Source organism: Myzus persicae, unplaced genomic scaffold, assembly GCF_001856785.1.
Source record: "Myzus persicae strain clone G006 unplaced genomic scaffold, MPER_G0061.0, whole genome shotgun sequence".
Taxonomy (NCBI): Eukaryota; Metazoa; Arthropoda; class Insecta; order Hemiptera; family Aphididae; genus Myzus; species Myzus persicae.
The window spans coordinates 14,956-40,415 of NW_019103856.1; the positions used below are offsets into that span (position 1 = coordinate 14,956).

A 25,460-nucleotide genomic window follows, 5' to 3' on the forward strand; every position below is an offset into this window, starting at 1 on the left:
GAAAATTTCAATTGACTCAAGCAAAGTCAGTCAAGTGATTCTAATTTAGTTATGCTGACTGGTAAACATCTAAAGTTGGACTGAATATATGTTAAGTTTGGGCCTAAATTAGGGTCAGCCATAATCCTAATTAAATTTTTTATATTTCATTAATATAAATTGTATTGACGTTTTATAAAAATGATTTCAGTTTTAAACTACAAAAAAAGTAGAAAATATCAGGAGACAGATATCCCATCTCAATAATTGAGAGGGATGAAACGTACATTAAATGGTAATTTTTTCAAAGGAACAAATCTAAGAAAATACTTCTCTGGCCGTGTTAATACTACATATCTACATTCATGGCTAAGCGTGAAAGACATAATAAATAATTTATTTTTACCTTAAGTTTATCAGGGCTTACCAAATTGTTAACAAATTATAGTACCTACTACAGTATACTAAACATAACATATTATTATAATGTAACATAATATTTATAATACATAAAATAATACATGTAATAATATATCATTATGCATTAATGCCCATTATTACATTAGCAAACTTAAACATTTGCCAAAATTTAATAATGACTCATTCATACTGATAACTAGTTTTAAGTATTTATAATTGTAAAATTTATTTATTTTGTGCAATCTGCAAGTTTTTTAAAATTATTATTTGAGTAGTTTCAAGTATCAGTTTTGAAATTTAGCTAGATAATTCAACCTAAAATAAGTTATTTAAAAACGTATCATAGAAGCATAATTTATTTTTTTAAAGGACTAAATCAGAACTTAATACCATTTGGTAATAATATCAATTTTTAACAAACAATTTAATATAACAGTATTAATAATAATTTATTATTACTAGGAATTTTTCTTAAAAAAATAATATTTATGAAAACAAATCAATTTTAAAACTATTAACAGATAACAAAATTGTATATAATGATTCATCATTATTCATTATGGTAAACATCAAAATAAAATCTATCATTACAATAAATAGCATTCAATTAGTTAATCTAGCTTTATCCATACTAGGTTTATCAAAAGTTATAATAACTTTTCCTCTCAGATGTCCATCTTGTACTCGTTTATATGCATCTTTAAGGTCCATAAATTTAAAAGTTTTTTCCAGAGGAATTAAAATTTTCTTTTCTTCGGCTAACTTAGCCAGTTCTTTTACACCACACTCTATTGGAAGGAACGTACCCCATCGTATTGAAGATCCTTTAAATACTGCTCCAGATAAAATGTTTGGAACTAGAAGGTCAATAGCATTTTTAACCATGCCCCCTACCAAGCCATATGAATCCGTATTGTGTAAAAGGGGACTCCTAAGTGTAATAAAAGTGGAACAAGACCAACCTTTTAACAAAGGCATGTAAGCACCAATTTTATTATATGATATTCCTGCTGCATCTAAAATTATATCATACCTGAAAAAAAAAATTGTAGTTAAGATTATTCTTGAGGCTTTTAGTAGTGTCAAATTGATATCCAATTCAAGAATGAACAAATATGAAATAATGTACCAAAACCAAACATTATATTTTGAATAGCATTAATAAATGTTTTTAGTATATTTTTTAATATGATTAAAATTCAATATAATTGTAACCAAGGCCGTAACTGGAAATTAATTTCGGGGGGGGGGGGGGATTGATTGAACCCCAAACTCCCCCCCCCCAGGTACGGCCTTGATTGTAACTAATATTTATAAATATAATGTTTGCATACTTTCCATGTTCTTCCAACTGTTGTCGTGCATCTTTAGCTGTGTAATCTATAATATTGTCAGGCCCAAAACTTTTCACTAAGTTTATGGCTGTTGAATCACAAGTAGTAGTAACCTAAATAAAAATTAATCAGTGAAATAAAAAAACTTTTCTGATTAAAAAAATGTACATAATATATTTTGAAATGAGGAAGAGAATCGCATATAATATATTAAATGATTTTGAAAATTAAATATGAGCTTAACATTTTTAAGGAATAAGTACTAGTTTTTAAATTGAATAACACAATTGATATAATACTAATTATATATGAAATAATTTTTAGTTATTTAAATACATAATTGTTACTGTTATTTAATATTATTAATTATTTTTTATAAATAAATGAAAATATACTGAAATGCAATTGATTTTAACTTGATGCCATACAAAATCATATGCCTATACAATTTTATTTCATCAAAGTATATTTAAAAGAAATTAATTTAATCTTTCAATAACAGACATCTAATGTTTTCTTTTCTTTTTAGTTTAAACGGATTCTTTAAAAAAGAGTAATATATCATTTTCAATTAAAATGTTTCACTTAGCCCTTAACAAAAAAATGTATAATCAGAAATCAAGACTATATGCCATCCCACAATATATGTATTAATACTAACATATTATATTATTACTACTAAAATTCTTATGTTGAAGATAAAAACGAAAGATCATTTGTATGTTTAATTATTGTTAATTGTGATCAACACTTATTGGTTTAAATCAAAATTGAGACTAATTTCTAAATACCTTAGCACCCCAATGCTTTAATAATTGTATGGCACAATTACCAACACCTCCGGATCCACCAATGACTAGTATGTTTTTATTAGTAGCTTTCATAACATATAAGCCTCCAACCAATTTCAAAGCAGACCATGCAGTCATGCCAGTGTATAATAATCCTGCCGCCTCTTCATTTGTCAAATGATCTGGTTTCTTAGCTATCTAAAAGAACATATTGTCAATCTTACTACCCTGGACATATTATGTTGATGAAAATCTAAGATCAATATAGTTTTGTACCGTACCAGACCTTCAGGAACGGCAACAAATTCTGAATGGCAACCTTGATGGAAAGGAGGCACTACACCCATGACCACATCACCGACATTAAAGCTCTTGACTTTTACTCCTTTGGCTATGATTTCTCCACAAAAGTCACGTCCCAAAGTCAGTGGGAACTCAACAGGTTTGTGCAGGGACAATTGCTCTGCTTGCCGGATGGTGCCCAATAGTACCTGACCAAAGCCCTCTGAAAACCGTGAAAGGACGGAAATTATTATAGTATTGTCCAATGAGTACACACACTTCTCGACTTCTCTTTTCCGTCAGTCACCACTCACCAGCCATGAGAACGTCGAGCGGGTTGACAGATGAAGCTTTGACGCGAACCAACACTTCATGGGCCGCCACCATGGTCGGTGACCTGGCATTACTGGTCAGCACCAGATCATCGATGGTGCTGTACGAATGAGCTTGCCAAGCGATCATTTTCGACGACCAAGTCTGGGTCTGTGTCGTTTCAGTGTTGTGATCGGTCTCGGTGATGTCGACGGTCATGTTGTCGGCGGTGGTGATGCAGCTGGTAGTTAACGTGCGTCGTCGAATCGTCCGAACCACGAACGTGTTCTTCGAAGGCGAGATCGGAAATGAACGAAAGACTAATCTGAATATTGTATTTGATTGAGACATATTAGTAATATATTAAATTATTATTGTTGTTCGATCTCCACCGGATTCGTGCTGATGATGCCCCCTCTGACCACTATCAGTCGGTTATCACACCGGTTGCTAATATTATCCCTATAATGATAATAATAATTAATAATAATACGATTATTGTCGTTATTTCTCACTGTCTAGTCACTAGGTACTCTCTCTTTCTTTAATTTCAGCAATTAAAGTCACTACCTAATAATAATTAACTATTCGTTTTATAATTTATTACATTTTTGTCCATTGCGTAATCATTAATCGTTATCGAAGCAATTAATATTATTATTATTAATATTATTACAGTATTACTCGATGCCTGTACATTTTTTTTTATAGTTACCTATTACTTATTCTACACCTACTTCCTTGATAAATATTATAATATTATTATTTATTATGTACCTACCATATCTACGGACGCAGTGGCGCCTTACTCTATAGCTTTAAAAAGTAAATCGAAAGTCCAAAATGGGTGCATAGGCTTATTCATGAATATGAGGCATGAGATGGGCACGAATTATTTAATAATAATGTCTTAATATATTTTATTCGTGGATATGGGATACATAATACCTATCATAATTTTGTATTGTGGTACAAAAATAAACCACTGTAGAATCATGGAACGCTATATGATCCACGGAAGAACGTCAGAACCACCAAATTTCTAAGCCCAGCGTACTGATGGATTTGTACACGCAAAGACCCAAAGTTATTACTTTCCAACATTATTAAAAACCTAAAACATAAGGAAAATTATGATTATAACTCACCGGAAAAATACTAAAAACTATACATAAAGCGTTTATGACTGATCGAGTATTGACAGACATTCCCACCAAATAGTTTCATATTTGATACCTGGAAACCCGTTTTAAGCAAAACACTGTTGTTTTGTAGTTTATTTAAATCCTATTGCAAAATTTGCTTTCAACAAAAATGTTTCAAAACCTTAGAACCTTAACATATTTTTAGAAGATCTTGTAAAGATCTGATAAAGTGGTCATGTGTAAACTTTTGTTGTGCTGTGAAAAATATGTAAATTTAGAAATAAAACCACTGAAATAATGTATATTTTGTGATTTTTTACCCAAACGTAAATTTTCTATTGAAAATTTAAGCAACTCTACATGACCCCGGTATCTACGATAGTAGTTGATCTTTAATTTTCAACATTTAATCTCATATAAAACAGTGCTTCGTAATGAACCTGGATATGATTGTTTAACGGGACTTCTCTATTCTATTTTTTGTCGGTTCATTGGGAAGCTTATTATATTTCTACAGACGAAGTACCTATTGGATACAATAGCTATAACACATAAAATTCATATCAGGTAAGGTACCAACATATACATTAGTTATACTTTTGAAAATAAATATTATGTTATAATTTTGTGAAGACTGAAGAGGATGAACAGTGATTCTTAGCCTCCTCCTCCCGAAAGTTCTGGCCATACATTCCTCTATTTTTATTCTCCGTAGGTAATGTAATTTAAAGTTGAATTTACGTTTTATTTTTACCTATATCTGGCATGTGCATCTAGTACATGGTACATTTATTTGTTCATTAATCATTATAATATCATAATATCTATTATAATTTATGAGATTAAATATTCGTCGGGTGGAGAGGACGATAATCAATTAGTCTCTTGCTTAGTTTCTTCCACCTCTTATGATTCTTAAAAAAAATAATGTATTGGTCGTACAAGTGAAGTATAGGATAAAATTAAAAAACTATTCGAATAATACTTATTTAATAATAATGTGGTAAATATAAAATGAAACTTTTCTTTTTAAAGGGATTCAAATAATGACTTGCTTCACTTAAAAATGATGACTTATAGAAGCCGTTGCCTCCGGACAATAAGTAGGTACCTACAATTATTTTTGATAAATCATACATATATATGCAATATGCTAACACCTTCACAATGATTATAAGACGATTTCATAAAAAGCTGGTATGTGGATGTCGCTCTGCTGTACATTAGGTGCCAATAGGAGGTAGCTGTAATGGATGGTATTAAATTTGAATTCAATGATATCATATCATTGTATACGAAAAACGATTCTGAGCGGGGACGGTAGGTCAGTCTAGAATATTTTATATTGTTATTACTTATTATTAATGTGGTAGCCGGTAAGTAGAATTAATATTATCCTTAAGTTATCAGTGATGCTGGAAAAATATTTAAAAAAATTATGTAAAATTGGGCTGTTTTGGAACCTAATTATTCTTTGTGTTAATATGTAATTTTGTCCAAATTTGAACTTAAAATGTCTGTACGAAATAATTGTATTTATATATTTTCCAGATTTTTTAGTTACGGTAAAAACTGCTAAGTTTAATATTGTTTAAAATGTTTAATCCTTAGCTATAAAAATTGAAAATTATCTAAAATAGTAATAATTGATTATTTTTCACAAGTCGGAAATGTGGGGAACGACTATTTACTATTTAGGTTGATTAAAACATAATTATGTTCAAATTTAAGTGGATGACCGATCACTTTTATTTTCGTTTACATATAATATACATAAAATATCAATCTATTTTTACAAGAGCAGCAGACATGAGTATAATATACTCCGTAATAGTGTAGGTAATTGCAGTAATAGTCCTTTAAACCGGCCAATAAATCAAATTTAATATTTTAATTCTTAAAATAATATTAAATTTGACGCAAATCGGTACCGTATAACGTGTTCCTAATTTCCAATATCGATTAATTAATGCAAATAAACTATAAAATTGTATTTATAAACAAATATTTGCAAATTATGAAGTAAGGTTATTTTGTTATTGTTAGAACACTTTAAGAAAAATTCATTTATGCATAAGCTATTAAACTCTTTGATAGTTAACATAAAAGGTTACGTGTATTTATTTATTGCTTTTTCGGAATCGTGATAAATAAGGTGTATGATGATGATTTAGCTAGGTAAGATACAAAAATACTGAAATGAATTTTTATGAAGATTAAATTATTATTTATTCGACCATTAATCTCAATGTCACTGTAACCAGCAATTATTATTTTGAGCATTTGCTAGTTAGGTATATTATTATTTATAATTTATACAAATATTAAAATGTAGCAAATTCATTGGCGGTATTCATTTACACACGTCTATATGCTTACGCCTTAAAAGTTAGATCCCATTTATATTATGAGTGATACCTATATAGTTGATTAGGTTAGTTAAGATTATGTTGTAAATTATTAGAAATAATAAAATAATAATGTATAAAACTATTTCATATCCTCTCTCCCAGTAACCCTCAAAATATGTCAAATCAAATGTCTTTAAATGCACAATAATTAATTTTGAGATGACATAAAAAACTAATTGTTTCTGTCGAGTGCAGAGATCTCAATTCCCAACAGGTTCATTAAATAATATTTAGGAAGGTTCTTAGGAAAATACCGTTAAAATTTCCATTTTGTTTGCCAATATTTTACTTAGATTTTATTTACACAACTTTTCGATGTATGTATAAATATTTTTCATAGGATGTATGTACTGTGTCGATCGGTGTAAAATTTAAGAGAGCACTAGCCATTTATATACGATTTTGCATCTTATAGGCTACGGTTACTATAAATCAAATAATATGAGTCAATGTTTAATTTATTTATTTATACACTTATTTCATTCAGCCAATTTCTGAACATAATTAATTATATAGATTGGACTCATAAAATAAATGCATAATACAATATCATCTAATTATTTAATCTATATTATGATTTATGACAGCATGATTTTATATGACACATGGATAGTTATTCCTTGTACATTTATTCATTAATTTTCAAATAGCCAATAGACAGTATACCTGTATGAGTATAAAGATTAAAGTTCGTTTCTAAAATTATAATAGTAAAAATAGTAATAGTAGTTTAAATGTGTGTACATACATTATTTCAATTAACAACAAGCAGTTATTGTACTTATAACTATATTATAGGTCTGCTATATTTAAAGTTTTTACTTTTGAGTGTACCTACCCTCTTTTTTCTTAGTCATAGAGTGGGTCACTGTAATAGGTGTGTTAAAATTTGAATTCAATAAATCAAGAAAAACAATTCTATATATCAGCCTGTTTTTTTTATCAAAAAATAATATATACATAATAATTTTAAAAATTACAAAACATATTATTGATTATTTATCTCCTATAAGCTAAGCTTGTGTTGGAGATTGAGAGTTAAAGATTTTATAAATTATAATACCTATACAAATTGTTAATTATAAAACTATTTCTAAGGATATTTTATAATTTATTAATAATAAGTAGTTTTAATAATATTATTCATTTATTTTTTTTTTGATTAGGAATACCTACCTACAATACCTACGGATTGTTGGAATAATTGTTGTGCCTACATTTATTATTAAAAATAACATTATAGTTACATAATGTTATATTTATCTTAACTATTTTAAATTCAACTGGCTATAAAAAATGGATGTTATTTTCCGGTTAACTTTTTTTTAGTTTGAAGTAAAAACAATTAAGGGGACACTTCTATTAAATTTTCTAATACTATAAAATGAAACATTTTCATGAATTTTCAACTGAAAAATAATTTTCATATCTTTGACAAATTCCGTCAAAATAAAACTTTGGACAATCATAAAAATGTATAGTGGATTTATGATCAACTTTTTTTTTAATTATACTATTCTGACAACTCATGAGGAACCCTTTATTACAATTTCAATAGGTTTTTGATCGAAGAACAAATTATTTATCGACGATAATAAATTGCAAAATTTCTCACAGCTATATAGGTAAAATAGTTTAAAATGAGTCAAAATAGTTTGATATTTTTTCATCTATGAATTATGATCATAAATAACAATTATTTTAGTGGGCATGATAACAACGAATTTATTGTGAGGACCCAATGTTCTGTAGCTTAGAAGAAAATAACAAGCGTATAAGAATTTCATTTGAAATATTAACAAATAACAATAGTGGTACAAAGATCAGGTTAACTTTGTGGTGAGTGTGACACAAGGGTCAAGGAGTTGAGAAAATGAGAAACGTTAGTCGACTTGAAACAACATTCAATCATTGGAAGAACCAGTGGCGTAGAGTGCGGGTGGTATCTACTATAATGATATTGCGTATGCACGGCAAATATTTATTTTATTATTACTTAGTATTTTATGATTCGATATTTTCTGGATTAATATTATCTTAGTAGTTTATGGGGGTTGAACAATCCGCTACGCCGGTACACCATGGCTTCGAAATAACGAAGTAATATTAGGTAGTATATTAGTATATTACATAATATAAAAATGTGTTTAATTATACCTATTTGGCTACTTACATTATTACAGTAATACACTATATCTGAACAGAAGCATCAGTCAGAAAATCGTCGCTTACAATATGTGCTACAAATTGTTTACTTTGGTGTGATGGACATGGCTCCGTCCATAGTGATAGTCATGTCTTAAGGTGTCAACTATCAACATATAGGTAGTTCAACTTGATAGACAAACACTAAGAATATTTTTGCTGAAAGTGTCCTAGTTAACACTCCATTAGTCACGAGGTCTTTCGTAATCTCGGGGGGGGGGGGGGGGGGGAATAAAATCGCAGAGCTACCGACTACTAATTTTAAATTCGTGCAAACGAGTATGTGTGAATAGCTAGGGTCCGTAAACACACTCCCGTAGTCCCGTTCCCAGTATCGGTTATTGATCGTCTTACCGTTCGTAAAAATTCATTTTCAGTGCACTCGCTATTTTTACATATACAGTTCGCGTAAAACACGGTGCGTCCCGATATTCGGCTTCTCTGCGGCTGTATGTAAACTGCAGCAAAATTACTCTTATATTTTATTACGCAGTAGAAAAATGCGCCCAATCGATAACATATACCATGATATAATCAAAATACAAGCAATAAGCATCACAATGACATTATGTATATCTGTGGCGATACTGATCCCGCATTCCCGCATCATAGACCATCATATTATTATAACCTAAATAATAAGTAATAGCTAAATATACGTCTTATGTAGTATTACCAATGACGGAACCTCCGTATATTATGAGTATGATTAATAAGTACAAAATGAACTCCATAAAGTCCATGTTTCGCATACACTTGTGATGGCAGGGGCGGACCTTGGATATTTTGATAGGGGGGGGGGGCACACATAGGCGCGCCCAGGAATTTTATCAGGGGGTTGCAACTTGCAAGTATACTCTGATTTCTAAATAACACTTGTATATGTAATAATAATAATAACAATAACAATAGTAATAATTATAATAGTAAAATTAAATACGTAAAAATATTTTTTGAAAATGTATACCTAATGATACAAAGTTACTTCAGTTTTTTTTCAACGTCTACTATGTAACGCGGCTTAGTGGCTACTATGAGAAAATTCGAAATTAAATTGAAGAATTTGGAAAAAAAACCTAGACGTTTATCTTTATTATTTACAAAAAAGGTATTATTATACATAATATAAATAATATTTATAGACAATTATGTAAAATAAGTTTAATAATAAATAATAGAAATAATGTAGAAAATTATGCAAAATAAAACTGTTTCAATACCATTCAATTTTTTTAATTTAATTTTTAAAAGTATTCTTTAAGTATTCTGGATACTTTTAAAAAGTATTTTTAATAAAATGTTAATACTTGGATTTAAAAACCATTAAGTCCGTTTTATTATTTATTTTTCAAAACAATTGACATCAATAAAAATAATATTGTTTTCGTTGAAATAATATTATAATCATTATAATTCTCTATCTTTATAGTTGATACTTCTAAGAACAATATTTTATTGTATTATACTATTATTGTTATTTAAAAAAAGTAATAATAATATAGTATAGTGCTATAGCCGTACAGTCGTACAAACGTGTAGTTTCATAGAATATAATTTATACAAATGTACAATTATTGTACAAAATAAGATCTAATCATTTTAAAATAGATAAATATTAATAGTTAATACTAATTTTTATTTATTTTTATTAATATGTGTCTAGAAATATAAACGTTAACCTGTATTTACCTCTAAATGGCCTGACATGTTATAGTATTTTTAAAATCGTTAAAATAATAAAATCTATGGTGGTCAGTAGTAATATTATATAGGTACGAGGTACCCGTAGGCTGGGTGAACGGACACCTAGATCCCCGTCCAAATAGATCCCCGTGATCTAAATGACACAACGGGATCTAATTGACAGGGGATCTAAATAACCATAGGGAACTAGTTGACACCATCGTAGTTGGGGATCTAAATTACCCATTTGGCGTTTAGATCTCCCTTGATCTACTAGATACCCCTAGGTAGGCTGCAGTGGCGCTGCACTGATTTATAGCATATTATTAAAATTAAAAAAAAAAATTGTATTTGTATTTAAATACTTTGTGAGTATTCGTAAAATAAATTTTTAAAGTATTTTTAATACTATTTTATTCAAATACTAGTAATAGTATCTTAATACTTTTTCAAATGTATTTTTTACAAGACCGGCCTACATATAATATATACCGTATACCTTCTTACCCCGGACTTTTTAAGCTTAGGACTTATCCACTGCAGAATTTTTATGCCTCGGACTTTTTTTATAACGTAATTTAAATATGACTACAAATGATTATTATGTTTTAACATTACCCGTGTAAAAACGTGTGTATGTCTAAAAACATTACCACGAAGCAAGTCCAAATATAAAGAGACAAATTGTTGCCAATTCTTTAGAAATAAAAGCAAAGATCAAGTAATAACACGACCACTGAAAATAATTCACAATAAAGTGCAATCAATGCAGTTGATTTGCCATTAAACGATGTGCATTATACATATTTATTAAACTTGTAGACAAATTTTACCACAATTACCAAAAAATTAACAGAAGTATATTATGTATATCATTAAACTATATAAATTAAATGTCATGTTGTATTGAATAAAATAAATATTTTAAGGCTGTGATTTAGCACAAGTCTTTCAACCCTGAAAATTACCGGATGCAATTGGTAAACTCACATTAACTGCCCTGACCATGATCATACGTCCCCAAAGTATTTATGAAAGTAATTTTCGTATCCTTATCCACTCCACTCATAATGTTGTTTCTTTTTTGACAACAAATTATGGATATAATATAAACCAGACATATAAATTTATATAATATTTCAGTAGGTCAGATATATCAGACTGTTGCAGAAACACATATATTTTTTTTCATAATGTTCATAAAAAAAAAATTAAAATAAGTAATGATATGGTGGAAGTCATTAAATTGCACTATACAATTACACAAGACAATGAAATAAACATGTTAATATTATTTTAAAATCTGGCACTATATTTTTTGAATTTTATTTAATAATTAATAACATACAACCATTTTAGATTAATCATTAAAATTAAACATAATAAAAATATATATTTTAAAGCTCAGTTAAATTACTATAACAAATAACTTGAACAACATTATCGAATATATTATAAGTATTGTTACTTGTTGGCGCCAAAATCACCAAATGAAAGATCTATGAGCAATAATAATTAAGTTATAAATCAATAATATTCTAAAAAATAATAAAAATATATAATAAAAATAATAATAAGGAACTATAATATTGTTTGTGTATAATATTTTTAAAACACTTTTACTTGGTTTTCCGTGATTAAATATATTAGCATATGTCAGTTATGCTAAATCACAAATTATAATGGTTCAAATCTACATTGGTATTAACTAAAGCAGTTCTAATTCACCTAAATTTTTTAGTTCTAGTTTAAACAATATTTATTAGAAAAAAAAAAACATTGAATATAAAATACACTGACAAATATTTATCATATTTCGGTTTAGTAATAATCTATTCAAAGTAACGAGTATTGTATGAATAATTAAATTAAATTATTTATATTATATTATTATAATATTAAAACAAACTAAAAGTGCATTAATATTCAGTTCATCTATTAGCTCCTTATTTTGATATAACTTGTTGAAAGTAGTCATGTTTGAACATTCACAGATGTACACATTTTCTTACGGTTCTCCTCCAATAATAGGTTCATCTGTAGGATAGTGTACGACAGTTCTCAATCTTCTGGGCACAGCTTTTAATAAGTTATTGTAAATGCACATGCCAATAAGCAACAGAAGGAATCCAACAGGCTATAAAGATATAATTTTATGTAAATTAACATTTATCTATTTTTATTTGAATTATTTATCAAAAATAACCTTTAATTTAGACATGTTTAATGAGGTACAGCAATGGTTAAAATATTAAAATGTTACCTGAAGTGGATTGAATGTTTGCCAGCCAACTGCCAATGAAAAAGTCCAAATGAAGAATGTTCGAACGGAATCCAATACCATTCTAGTAGTTGCAGATATTTCCTTAGCAACACTTATACCAGAAAAGTTGAAATAAGCAATGCTTATTATGTTTCCTGGAAGTAAACACACATTAGAATAATAATACAAGAAACACACCATACTAGTGTATAAGTCTTTAACATTTACCGACTAATGCAACTAGAATCCATTTATTGTTCATTATTTGAGTAATAGCATCTGGAAAATCTTCAATGACCCCACGAGAGTTATTACCAGCAAGTGGAGAACCGACATTGATATAATAAAATGGTACTAAGAGCAAACTCATCATCAGGAATCCAAATAAACCTTTAAAAAGTAATTAACATATAAATATACCATACTTAAATCATCATTTATTGTAATAAGACTATACAGAAGATGTAGCATGGGTGGACTAATCCACAATGTGCACCACAATCAACTAAATTTCAAAGATTTATTTCAGGTTGTAACTTAAAATAAATTATTATTTGTTACTAGAAATTAAACATTTTTATTTTTTTGTGATGCGTAAATAAACAGTTAATGTTTATATTATAAATTACAGTGCAATTAAATGTTAGATACTTGAAACATACAATAACAAAATATACATTTATTTTATTTATGCAACATATTTAAAAACATTTTTTTCTTCGGAATATTGGGCTATATGGGTCCCAGTCTATCTCTGAGGTGATTACAGAGCCCAGGACCACTATACAATGAAATATAAGAAAATTGATGCTTTCAAAAATGTAGTTTTCATGTATTTAATAAGCACTTGGTTTAGGAAGCACCTGTTAATAATTTAATATTAATCTGCTTGAGCATAGTTTTGTTATGCACATAATATATGAATGAAATAGATTAGGATAACCATTAATGTACTTAAATGAAGTAGCATTCTATTAAGTTATTATATAGAATATTAATACCTTCCCAACCAACAGCTTGTAATGGTGGAATATCATTTGAAACAACATATTTTTCTTCATACACCATTTGAGCAGCTGTTATAATCTGAGCAAATAAGATCAATGAGTCACCTAAAAATAAATAATAAATATGTACTTTGATATAGACATGTTCTATTTTACTAACAGCATCAATATATTATTATGGATTGATTATTATTTATTACCAAGAATGATGTCATTAGTAGATTTTGAGTTCGAATCAGTTGACAACAAATCTGATATACCAACTGTGGCCAATCCAATAATTATTGTAAATATGCCCAACCAATGGCGAACAGATACTTGTCGATGGACAAACATTTTTGAAAATATAGCAGTAAAGATTATTACAGCACCTTAATAAAAAATGAACAATGTATTAAATAAGTAGCAATCTATTAAAAGGATGCTACACTTGAGCTTGAACTTTTACATAACAACCTACATAACCATTTTCTTATTCCAGTTTATTTATAGTTAATATAAGAATAAATGTACATACATATAACAAATTGTTGAATTTGTAGAGGAGAGAATAAATTATATCTGAGCAAAGAGGTTTTTCGCATATATTGATTTGAAAACTCTTTGCTCATAGTTTGTTTATATTCTTCTCTAAAAATTCAGTTATCATTAATTTTGATGTAACATTAACCATAAATATACTGTAGTATGAATCTGGTAAAAAGATTGTCTATGTTCCACATATGTAAGTAGAGGCAACACATAGAGGTGTAGAGTTCATTATTATTATATTATCAACAAGCTTAATAGTGTAAATAAGCTGATTATAATAATACCTCTTAACATTTGAAAACTAGAGGCAAAAGTCATTGTGAGACCAATGTACATAAGTGAAGTGGCCACCAAATCAAACATTGCCGGGATAAAGAACAAAAATGGATTGAATTGTTGATTGCCTTTAACTATTGGACTATCCTCAATCGGATACTGTAACAAAAATATTATTTAATTTATTTAAAATTTGGTAATTTTATTTAGGAAAAAACTTACTTGTCTTTTTACGTGGTATCTATAAGCCAATTTGAAGAACAACAAGCACAAAAATTCTCCAAAAAACATGGTCAATGATTGAAAAAATGGATGGTCAAAAGTATGCTCCTTGCCATCTGAACCTTTAGCTTTAAGATTATCAGCCCATCTAAACCAATAATTATATTAATATAACATGGTATAATACAATAAATTCATTATTGCAAGAAGGGGATATTTGGGAAATTACCACCTTTGAGACTTTGAGAAGTGCAAATTTCAGGTTAGAAATGTACTAGTGTAGTATCATCTCAAGAGCACATGTATTGGACAAATTTACAAATCCAACAATTTTCTATGTAGTTATACTATATTAACATACATGGTCTAATACATGTGTACAGTTCTTAAATTATAGGTTCAATTTAATAATTAATAATATCAACTATTAACATTTTTAATGAAATGTTGGAACAATAAAATATTAAATATTTGTTTAAATAATAATATAAAAATAATTATCTGATTAATTATAATATTACACATTAATTGTCATCAGTGCTTATAATTTGGTGGGTAAAATAAATCAAGTACTATCTGAATTACCCGGCTTGGGTCTCATCTACACGACGGACAAAAAGTATAGGTTGCAGGTAGCTGGAAACCCGCAGGCCGCCATGAGCCCGTTCCGTGCAGCATAATACGTATTGCCGATGAATAATTATAATTGGTAATTACTCCACTAAAACGCAACATTTTTGAAAATCCTTTCTTAGAGCACGGTGAAAATATGAGAAGAACCTCTATTCCAAATTTCAAGTTTGTACTTGCATAGTTTTTGAGTTACAGCGATCAGTGACTAAGTAGTATTTGGATTTTATATGTATAGATCATACTAATTTATTGTATTATCATTATCAATTTATAGTTTATACGTAGTAATTAATTTCAGTTAAGTAATTCTTAGTGAACCTAAAAACTCACATTTGTACTAGTATAGTATTTCAATTTTGTCTTTAAATAGTTTATTATCAATTTGTAAGTGCACAATGGATGATCTGTTGTTTTGCTGAGCAATTGTTTAAATGGAACATGTTACATGTAAATATGTAATGTTTGTACAATTAACTCAAGGTTAACAAGTTGAGTGACATGCATGTAACTATGGTTCATGTAAAAGTTTACATATAAATAAGGATGATGAGTTAGAAACAGTATACCGTAGTATACATATCATTCATATTATATTTTAATAGAATTATGGAAAATAAAAAATAGTCTTCAAACTTTTACTGCCTGAGTCTGACTAATTAAAACTTAGTTACCACGGAGTATCAAAAATGGATGCTTTCTGTATACATGCTATATACGGATAGTAATAAATTCTCCAATAATCAATTGTAGAATGTAGAAATTACAGTTTGTATTTTATTCAATAAATAAATACATTAATATTGTAATATTAATTTGGACTCAGGTCAATATAAACATACAATTATGACAATCAAATAAAAAAAAGAGGCATAGATTAATGATTTGCAATGTCACATTAGGTATATGGTACTATTACTGTAATGGTAATTATTAGTTAAAAATATTGAACTCACTTGACGCTGAGCGTATTGATGGATCCTGTGATGACCATTCCAATGGCCAACACCAGTTGATACGAAGAGTACATGATTGTAGCAGTGGATGTGGATTACACTCGTTAAAACAGTGATCGTCCAACAGACGAATTGATTTGAGCTTACCTAAGACACAAAGAGAAAAATTAATAAATGAAACACAATTCGAGACACTTCTATATCAGTCCATTGTTATGTGCGTCGAGATAAAAAATGTCACGTTTTGCGCACAATATTTTTTGTTATCTACCGACCAAAAAAGCACGTCCGAATAAAATAATGGAATATCATAATCCCTATAAATAATTCTATCGATCAATTGTGTGTACGTACGGTGCGTGTGTGTGTGTGTGGAAATCCGCAGGAAAGCTCGCCCGTCGCAGGACGATCTGTAAATGTACTTACTCGTCAATACTCGAAAACAACTACAGAGCGCTGACTGTAGAGAGGAAGCAGTAGCCAGTACATTCAGTACCGCGCGGTGGTGCGGGTCAACTGTTTTTTATCGTTTGTTTGTTATTATTTAATAGTTATTATTGTCAAGAGTAGACAATAGGTTTTATAAATCGGTCGTCTTTGTCGTCGTTGGTAAGCGAATCAACGATAGTGGGCAATAGCCAATAACGAAATCAGTAATCGCTGATCACGCAAACCAAGCGGGAGAGGATTAAAAAACTTAAAAGTAAAACATTAAACAGTCAACAGAGACAGACTGTTATCACTTATCAGCTGTTGTTGTATTGTAATTTGTAATATACATCATAATATTATAACATTTTATTGTAATTGTCAAGGTGGATTTATATAATATATTATTATCATTCCACCTTGGTAAAATGGTAAATAATAATAATTTTATCCACGATCCGCATGATCTATAATTGGTATTATTACGTAAAAATATTTAGGTTCAAGGTCGCGGGGATAATCCGGTAATGACAATGCGTTGTTACTTGTTACCTATAAGCTAGAGTTTATAGTTTACACCATAATTACTATATTATACCATTTATACCTACTAGGTATTGTCTATTATTTGTATTTTTTTAAGTTCCGTGTTCTACATTAAGCGCTAATATTTCTAATTTTTGGGGTGGCTCTATATTTCAAGTAATAATAATATTGATTAAAACCTTACGTACCCCAGCGACCCAGCTACATCGTTGTACCCGCCTTCCAAGTCCTAATTACGAATCGCGAAAAAAAAAACCCATGGAAAAAAATTTAAATATAAATGTGAACTCCTGTATGCATAACACGTTGTATTTTAAGTTATAATTTATAATTATAAATTGTTTTATATTGAGTCATTAGGTAGTTAATAATACATGGAATCCATAATCAAATAACATCAGCCTCAGCCCTTAGTTTTATCACAGAACAATGGTTTTATACTACATTATTTCAAAAATTACACAACTATAAAAATAATTATATAATAAGCAGGGGCGCTATTTCAGTTTTAAAATAGGGCTGCCATATTTTTTACCACGCCACATTTTTCTACCACCTGGCCACAGTGATAACAATGAAAATTGAAATACTACATATTCAATAAGCTGTTATGTAATCTATAAGCCCAATTCTAACATTTAATAATAGCACCTTAATTAAAAAAATGATTAATACCATGAATTAAAGACACACTTCGGCATCGGCGCCAACATGAAATTGAGGCAGGCCAATTATGGTCCGGGGAAAAATAGGGCCGCCAATGTATACCCTGCGATACCCCAAATGGTGCCCCTGATAATAAGTCAATACCCGGTGGTATATAGTACCTATAATATTAGTTCGTTGCTCTAGTTTAATACAAGCCTTGGTATTACAAGGGAAATGGATACACCAAATGGACCAACTATTTTCGTTCTTCTTTTTATTGATTTTAGTAACATCGGCTTATAGGTCATATTACTCATCATTATTTGTTATCTATGTTATGTACGATATACCAAATATAATATAATATGACAATACGGGACAGTATATGATAAGAAACACGACATAAGTATGCCCCCCAAAATCGTAGTGGTTGCCTATAAATATTTCAAACATATTTGAATTAAATTACTTATTAAAAATCTAAATCACTATCTCAAAAGAAACGTATTCCCAAGAACATCAAACAATAAGTAAATTGTAAAGTATAATTTAGTATAAAATGGTCAATAAGGTTACGGTAACGGCAAGGACGCCCATATGGGGGGCAAGGGAGGGACATGTCCCCCCCTGGAAAATGTCGAAAATCTTGAAAAATTGTTAACTGTGATCAAAATCTATTTATTTAAATAGAATTAAAAAATTTAATTTAATTTATTATGAATATTTGTAATCTGTTTAATATAATTAATGTTTTAAGTGTCCAATTTATATTATTAATTAAATAAAAATTTCAATAAATTAATTTTATGGTTAATATAAATAATAATTATTTTCTAATCTTCCAGTTTTATGTATATATATAATGTAAACCCTTTCCTACCTCGTGGTCATTACTTTTTATAAATAGATTGAAAAATTAAAATGTTCTCCCCCCCCCTTGAGAATTTTACTATGGGCGCCCTTGGGTAACGAATTTTTCGGTACGAATACGAATGTACCATACGTCCATACCCATTACATACGATTTATTCAATTACGATAAACTTTACGATAGGTTTAATACAGCGATAGTCCTATAACAGCTATCGCTTCTCGAGAATTAACAAAAATTAGAAAAGAAATAATATTTTGCCCATCTATAAATAGAAGAATATAGAACGGTATAATATGTTATTCAATATTGATGGCCAAAGGGTACAAAATATGTACAATATTACTAATATTAGGTATAGAAACACAATATAATATTATTGTGAATTGTGACTTAATTGTTCGGTATGTTACCGTAAATAATAAATGGGTTTTTTTTTTAAAATTTTTTTATTAAAATAAAGTTTTACTGACATATGTCATCTTAACTTAATGTTGATTAGATACATTTTTTTTTTAACATTTGGAAAAAAAATATAACAATTAGTAATAATTAGAAAAATTATTAGTAAAAATAGAAACTATCAATAGATAGAAAACGTAATAATTTAAACGTAATAACGTTTTAAAGTATTTACAAATCGGAAAAAAAAAAACAAAAATAATAATATAATAATAAATAATAGTTATAACAACAGGTCGTGTGGGCGTCCACGCTTGAGTCGGCGTACAGAAGGTGGGTCACTTAGTTTATAAAATTTCGCACTGTGAGCAGAATTGATGTGATCGAAGAAGTTGATTGTTAATTTTTTTATGTACTCTGTTATAGTGGGTAGCTGAAAATCTTTGTGAAGTGCATCATTTCGTACAAACCATGGAGCATTAGAAATGGTTCTCAGAACTTTTGATTGGAAAACTTGTATTTTGTGGATGTGGGTTTTTGCACAATTTCCCCACACTGGGAGGCGTATAGAAGTAATGGTCGTAGAATTTGTTTATATAATAAAAGAGAACACCTCCAGCTTAATGCAGTTTGTCGGTAATTAATGGGTAAATACTAAATAGTATGTATGTAATGCACTAGGTACACTTATATAATTGTGGATATAAGAATATAAAATAATGAAAAAAATTCTGCAAACCGTACAAAATTACAGTATTGTTTGTTTAATATTTCTAGGGGGCTTCAACTTCAAATTATTTATTTTAGGGAGGCTAAGCCCCCTCCCCGATCTACGCCTTACGCCTATGTATGTGAGCATATTACATAGTAAATAGTAATTCTGTCAAGTCAATCATAATATATCTGCATATACATTTGTTGAAATGTTCATAGTCTCATAGATGCATGTGTGATAAATTGTGACTTAAACAATGTACAAAATAAAGCACTCACCAAAATCAGTACCTATAATAGTGTTTGAATACATCGAATGAACTTTTAACGTTGTAGGTAATGAAAATATGAAATGCCCAGACTCCAGACAAAATTTTATTAAAATTAAAAAAATACCACGACTTGCAAACTACCGAATTCAAGTAGGTACAATGTAAAAACCATTTTAATAGAAATGTAGTGTGAAGAATTTTGTTTTGTGAACAAAATACCAGAATCGAAAAATCATAAAACACGGCAAGTAAATATAGACTATAAGTGAGGTTACCAGTTACCACTTACCATAATGTGAAGGCTATAACGGGTGCTTATCACAATTTAGTTTTCATTTTAACCAATAAGAGCGCTATAATATGCAGAAACAGTCACGGAACACATGACTTTTTGATTTAAATCGAATGCCGTGTGATAACATTTGTCTAATAGGTCGTTGGGAACCACAGTATCTCTAATTGTAAATGAGACTTAATATATATTTTAAAAACTACAATCTGATTTCAAAAGGAGTTCAAAAGATAAAAGTACAAAATACAAATTTATATTTGGTATAACTCACCAATTATAGGTGTATATAATATTTATTTTTTCTTGTGAATGTATTACTATAATGATTTTAAAAAAAATCAATGTTGCTTATCGTTACTCCAAATTAATTTCGAAACACAAAAGTATCGTATTATTACACTCAACAAATATTGTGAATAGTTGTGGTACAACTATTAAAAAAAAAAACGAATACAAATTTAATGGACCTAGTTTAAAAGACTTCATTGCCAAAGATTTACCTCAAGAACAAATTGAGATTGTAAGTAATGAAGATAAAATTCCATATTTGGATGACATGGTTGATTTTGGACAACATAGAAAAGGTAAATAACTAAAAATGACTATTTTTGTTTGAAATTCAAAATGTTATAATGAGTTTATATTTTATTATTAAATTTTCATGATTTGTTTTTAAGTATATATTGAAGTATATGGTTGTCAAATGAATGTTAATGATGCTGAAATTGTCTGGTCTATATTACAAAATGAAGGTTACATTAAAACAAATAGTATTTATGAAGCAGATGTAGTTTTACTTGTAACATGTGCTATTCGTGATGGTGCTGAAAATAAAATATGGACACGTATTAAACAATTGCGGTCAGTAAAACGTTGGAGAGGTAAATTGGATCCATTAAAAATTGGAATTTTAGGTAAAACTTAATTGTATTAAAAAAATTAATTTCTCACCACTTATGTTCATAGAACTACAATCACTTTCATTCCTGTTGTAGGTTGTATGGCAGAACGTTTAAAAGAAAAATTGGTCAGTGATACAAAGGGAGCTGTAGATCTTGTAGCTGGTCCTGATAGTTACCGGGACTTGCCAAGACTTTTAGCTAAAACTGAAGCCGGACAAAAAGCAGTTAATGTTTTACTATCATTTGACGAAACTTATGCTGAAATAAAACCTGTTAAGTTAAATGATGACAATGTTACTGCATATGTGTAAGTTAATGTTTTTCTTTAACCAAAATATTATTTCCATTTACCTATGTACTTAAATAAGTGTTTAATTATGAGGAATAAATTCACCCGTGTACTAAAGAATTATATCTACCATAAAGTGCAGCACAATATTGTCCAAATAAATGTGATACCTAAAAATTATTTTTTTAATGGTTGATAATTTCCATGCAAATATTATTTTCTCTTACTTATTAGTTATTACTATATAACTATTAGCTAATATATTAAAAAAAATATATTTCCAGATCTATAATGCGAGGCTGTGATAACATGTGCACTTACTGCATTGTTCCTTTTACCAGAGGTCGTGAACGCTCTAGGCCTGTTGAATCCATATTAGATGAAATCAAATATTTATCAGAAAAAGGCTTCAAGGAAGTAACTTTATTGGGTAATTGTTAATTAATTTTTGTTTGAATATACCATCATAGTAATTATTATCCATTTATAATAGGTCAAAATGTAAATAGCTATCGTGATTTGAGTACTTCTTCATATTTTATGCCTTCAACTAATACATTAGCATCAGGATTCAAAACTGTTTATAAAGAAAAGAAAGGTGGTGTTCGATTTGCTGAATTACTAAATAGAGTATCTGATGTTGATCCGGAAATGCGGATAAGATTTACTTCACCACATCCAAAAGATTTTCCTGATGAAGTTAATACTTTATTTAATTATTAGTGTCTAATGAATCAGTTCATGTTTTATTTTTATCATCCAGGTTTTGGATATTATTTTGGAGAAACCTAATGTGTGCAAAAATTTACATTTACCAGCTCAATGTGGAAATACAAAAGTTTTGGAGAAAATGAGAAGAGGTTACACACGTGAATCATATTTAAACTTGGCTCAACATATAAGAGATCGATTACCCGGTGTAACATATTCTAGTGATTTCATAGCAGGTTTTTGTGGTGAAACTGATGAAGAATTTGAAGATACTATTAGCTTGATGGAAACTGTAAAATATCATAATGCTTTCTTATTTGCATACAGTATGAGAGAAGTATGATGAATATCTATATGTAATTATAATAATTATGCTATAATTTAGTATATTTTATATGTTTGGCTAAATTTCTAAAAAATTTCAATGAGCAAAAATTTACCAAAAAAACCTTTGAATAACTTCATACCAAAATATTTTGTACTTCAAAGTTATCTTTTAAATATCTAACTTAATATTATTTTATAAACTATATAAATAGTTAATAGTTTTATAATTTTGAATCTCCAATATATATTTATAGTAAATGAAATACTGTGCATTAGTTTCCTTCTTATTTATTGTTACACGAATAATGGTTTCAAAGATAATGTGAATATAGATAGACATTACAGTAACTCATAATTCCATAGGGAAATATTATAGTTAATTCATGACTATATTTTAGTTTGGTACCATATTATATATTAATATATATGTGTATAAGAACAATTTAAAGGTATAATTATTTAAATTGTATTATGTATTCCAGAAAACAACAGCATATCGTCGTTATCAAGATGATGTTCCACATGAAATTAAAGTAGAAAGAGTAAAAAAGATGTTCAGTGTATTTAGAAGAGATGCAGCAATTTTAAACAAACAATTTGTTAATACTGAACAGCTCATGTTGGTTGAAGGTGTAAGTTAATTTTGTTGTGATTATAATTATTATCATTAGACCAAATTAGTCTTAAATTTTATGGTTCTTAATTTATGAAACTTAATATAGTAAATACAGATTACATATATTTAAAAACTTACTCTAATTCAACTTATTCTAGTTTAAAACTGTCATTGGTTTTCCTGTATTTATCTAGTTTAGGTTAGATTGGACTTAAAGATTGAAGAAAATTATTTATTATACATAAAAGTTTAAAGCAGAGGTATTAAAACTTTTTCATCCCACGGCTCCTTTAAGCCTTCACAAAATGTTGACGGCTCAAAAATTATAAACGACAAAAAAAACAATGTTTATATGAATGTAATTTATATTTTATAATTTATACTTATTATTTATTTACCATATTATACATGTATAAAAAAAATTACCCTAATTTGGCGAATGATTGTTGTAGACAATTCAACGTTTCCCAACTGGTGTGCCACAATGATAATAGCAAACATTTGTTGTAAAAATATTTATTGGTTTTCAATTATACTACACGGCCCCCTTCGACAACTCCCGCGACGCACAGTTTGAATACCTCTGGTTTAAAGTATTTCTAATAAGTAAGAACTTATAAACAATTATCACACTCATAAATATGTTAAATTTAGGAAAGTCGTAGAGGCCCATCTGATCTATGCGGACGGACTGATGGAAACATAAAAGTAATTATTCCAAACTCTAAATTATCACATGAAGGATCATCGTTAAATCAAGATATTAAACCTGGCGATTATATTATAGTAAAGGTTGGTACTTAATATTATATTTATAATTACTATGTATAGCAATAATAAGTAAAGTAAATTATTAAAATAATTTTATTGAGATTAAATTTTATTTTTAGATAATTGAATCAAACTCTCAAATATTAAAAGGTATGCCTCTGAAACATACAGGTCTCCAAGAATATGAAAAAAATAAAAAAATACCAAAATTTATTAAGGAACAAATATGTTAAGTACAATTTTTAAATGTATTATATTGATTATTGATTGATGTACGAATAAATATTTCATTGTTATTTGAGCTTTAATGTATAATATATATTAGTATATATAACAAATATATACTTAATTGTTTTAGTACCTTTTTTTTTTCATGTTTGAACCGACGGCGTCACGGGTACTGCTTTCGCATTACTTCCGCGACGCCGCCGATTGTTTTAGTACCTACAACTAATATCAACAACTAAGCAGTGTATTATTGATATAATATACCAGGTATCACTAATTAATATTTTCTGAGTGGCACAATAGGAATTTTGAATGTTTACAGGGGCTTCAAAAATTGTATGTACCAGCTTATTCAAAGAAAGTAAATCAAAAAATTAAATTAAAATTTGAGAAAATCTCATTTAATTCACTATTAAGAAATTAATTTAAAAAATAAATGTTATGTCTGTTTGCCGGATAAAGTTTATGCCATTTGGTGACCTTTTTAATAGGTACTTTGTAGTTATATTTATTGAATTTAGGTAATAGTGTTGGTTAGGTAGTAGCACATCTAATTAGAATTTTGAATTTGCTTAAAATTATATATAATTATATACTAACTAGGAATATGTATATGAATGACAAATTCAAGACAAATTGGCCCTTGACTCAGGGTCAGGGGCTTAACTTACGGTTAGTTACAAAATGACAGGAATCAGGAGGGTCATCCGTCACCCCTCCCTGTCGTGTTCTAATGTGTATCAAACTTTATTTACCTATTGGTATTAATTTTATATAATTATTGTACACATATTTTATATGGTACTATTGTAAGTAGGTGCATAAATCATTTCCGATAATTTTGAGTTACGTGCACTGCGATTTTCACCACGCGACAACGCGAGTCTTCTATGGCATATAATCCATAAATTATAATTTTCATATTGAATAAGGAATTTTCGAATTTTCACCATCATTATATCACTTAACAATTAACATATTATTACATTCACACA

General features: G+C 28.6%; 3 protein-coding genes across 9 annotated transcripts; 1 reads left to right on the top strand and 2 right to left on the bottom strand.

Moving 5' to 3' along the window:
* Window positions 1-936: 936 nt before the first annotated feature.
* On the bottom strand, window positions 937-9,319 carry LOC111035478 (reticulon-4-interacting protein 1 homolog, mitochondrial-like). 2 transcript variants are annotated; one of them, XM_022317121.1, is made up of 6 exons: window positions 9,234-9,319; window positions 3,121-3,580; window positions 2,806-3,029; window positions 2,525-2,722; window positions 1,734-1,846; window positions 937-1,432 (listed from the first exon to the last, which is right to left on the bottom strand). In XM_022317121.1, the coding sequence occupies exons 2-6, from the start codon at window positions 3,467-3,469 to the stop codon at window positions 1,003-1,005; spliced, it is 1,314 nt and encodes a 437-aa protein (XP_022172813.1). In that variant the 5' UTR covers window positions 3,470-3,580; window positions 9,234-9,319; the 3' UTR covers window positions 937-1,002. The 2 variants fall into 2 exon arrangements, with proteins under 2 accessions (XP_022172813.1, XP_022172812.1); XM_022317120.1 differs by lacking the exon at window positions 9,234-9,319 and adding an exon at window positions 8,848-8,983.
* Window positions 9,320-12,193: 2,874 nt separating this feature from the next.
* Window positions 12,194-17,155, bottom strand: LOC111035476 (solute carrier family 35 member F6-like). Of its 2 annotated transcripts, none has more exons than XM_022317117.1 (9): window positions 16,802-17,154; window positions 16,448-16,594; window positions 14,862-15,009; window positions 14,648-14,798; window positions 14,033-14,203; window positions 13,827-13,937; window positions 13,054-13,215; window positions 12,826-12,980; window positions 12,194-12,699 (listed from the first exon to the last, which is right to left on the bottom strand). In XM_022317117.1, the coding sequence occupies exons 2-9, from the start codon at window positions 16,519-16,521 to the stop codon at window positions 12,571-12,573; spliced, it is 1,101 nt and encodes a 366-aa protein (XP_022172809.1). In that variant the 5' UTR covers window positions 16,522-16,594; window positions 16,802-17,154; the 3' UTR covers window positions 12,194-12,570. The 2 variants fall into 2 exon arrangements, with proteins under 2 accessions (XP_022172809.1, XP_022172810.1); XM_022317118.1 differs by having other exon boundaries at window positions 12,571-12,699; window positions 16,874-17,155.
* Window positions 17,156-20,747: 3,592 nt separating this feature from the next.
* LOC111035483 (CDK5 regulatory subunit-associated protein 1) lies at window positions 20,748-24,533 on the top strand. 5 transcript variants are annotated; one of them, XR_002604651.1, is made up of 9 exons: window positions 20,748-21,205; window positions 21,299-21,535; window positions 21,617-21,830; window positions 22,097-22,242; window positions 22,306-22,511; window positions 22,576-22,860; window positions 23,333-23,482; window positions 23,919-24,059; window positions 24,121-24,238. XR_002604651.1 is itself a non-coding variant. In XM_022317126.1 (9 exons), the coding sequence occupies exons 1-9, from the start codon at window positions 20,944-20,946 to the stop codon at window positions 24,468-24,470; spliced, it is 1,752 nt and encodes a 583-aa protein (XP_022172818.1). In that variant the 5' UTR covers window positions 20,750-20,943; the 3' UTR covers window positions 24,471-24,533. The 5 variants fall into 5 exon arrangements, 4 of the variants coding, with proteins under 4 accessions (XP_022172820.1, XP_022172822.1, XP_022172819.1 ...); XM_022317126.1 differs by lacking the exon at window positions 23,919-24,059 and adding an exon at window positions 24,357-24,533 and having other exon boundaries at window positions 20,750-21,205; window positions 24,121-24,258; XM_022317128.1 differs by lacking the exon at window positions 24,121-24,238 and having other exon boundaries at window positions 23,919-24,060.
* Window positions 24,534-25,460: the final 927 nt, after the last annotated feature.

Excerpts from the sequence above, each read along its gene's own strand:
- LOC111035478 (XM_022317121.1), bottom strand. The coding sequence starts at position 3,469 with ATGTCTCAATCAAATACAATATTCAGATTAGTCTTTCGTTCATTTCCG. Across the intron at positions 1,847-2,524 it reads TAAAGCATTGGGGTGCTAAG|GTTACTACTACTTGTGATTC; the intron begins GTATTTAGAAAT and ends ATTTTTATTTAG. Across the intron at positions 1,433-1,733 it reads CAGTTGGAAGAACATGGAAA|GTATGATATAATTTTAGATG; the intron begins GTATGCAAACAT and ends TTTTTTTTTCAG.
- LOC111035476 (XM_022317117.1), bottom strand. The coding sequence starts at position 16,521 with ATGTACTCTTCGTATCAACTGGTGTTGGCCATTGGAATGGTCATCACA. Across the intron at positions 14,799-14,861 it reads GATACCACGTAAAAAGACAA|TATCCGATTGAGGATAGTCC; the intron begins GTAAGTTTTTTC and ends TTTTTGTTACAG. Across the intron at positions 12,700-12,825 it reads AAACATTCAATCCACTTCAG|CCTGTTGGATTCCTTCTGTT; the intron begins GTAACATTTTAA and ends ATATCTTTATAG.
- LOC111035483 (XM_022317126.1), top strand. The coding sequence starts at position 20,944 with ATGATTTTAAAAAAAATCAATGTTGCTTATCGTTACTCCAAATTAATT. Across the intron at positions 22,861-23,332 it reads TTGCATACAGTATGAGAGAA|AAAACAACAGCATATCGTCG; the intron begins GTATGATGAATA and ends TATGTATTCCAG. Across the intron at positions 24,259-24,356 it reads GCGATTATATTATAGTAAAG|ATAATTGAATCAAACTCTCA; the intron begins GTTGGTACTTAA and ends TTTTATTTTTAG.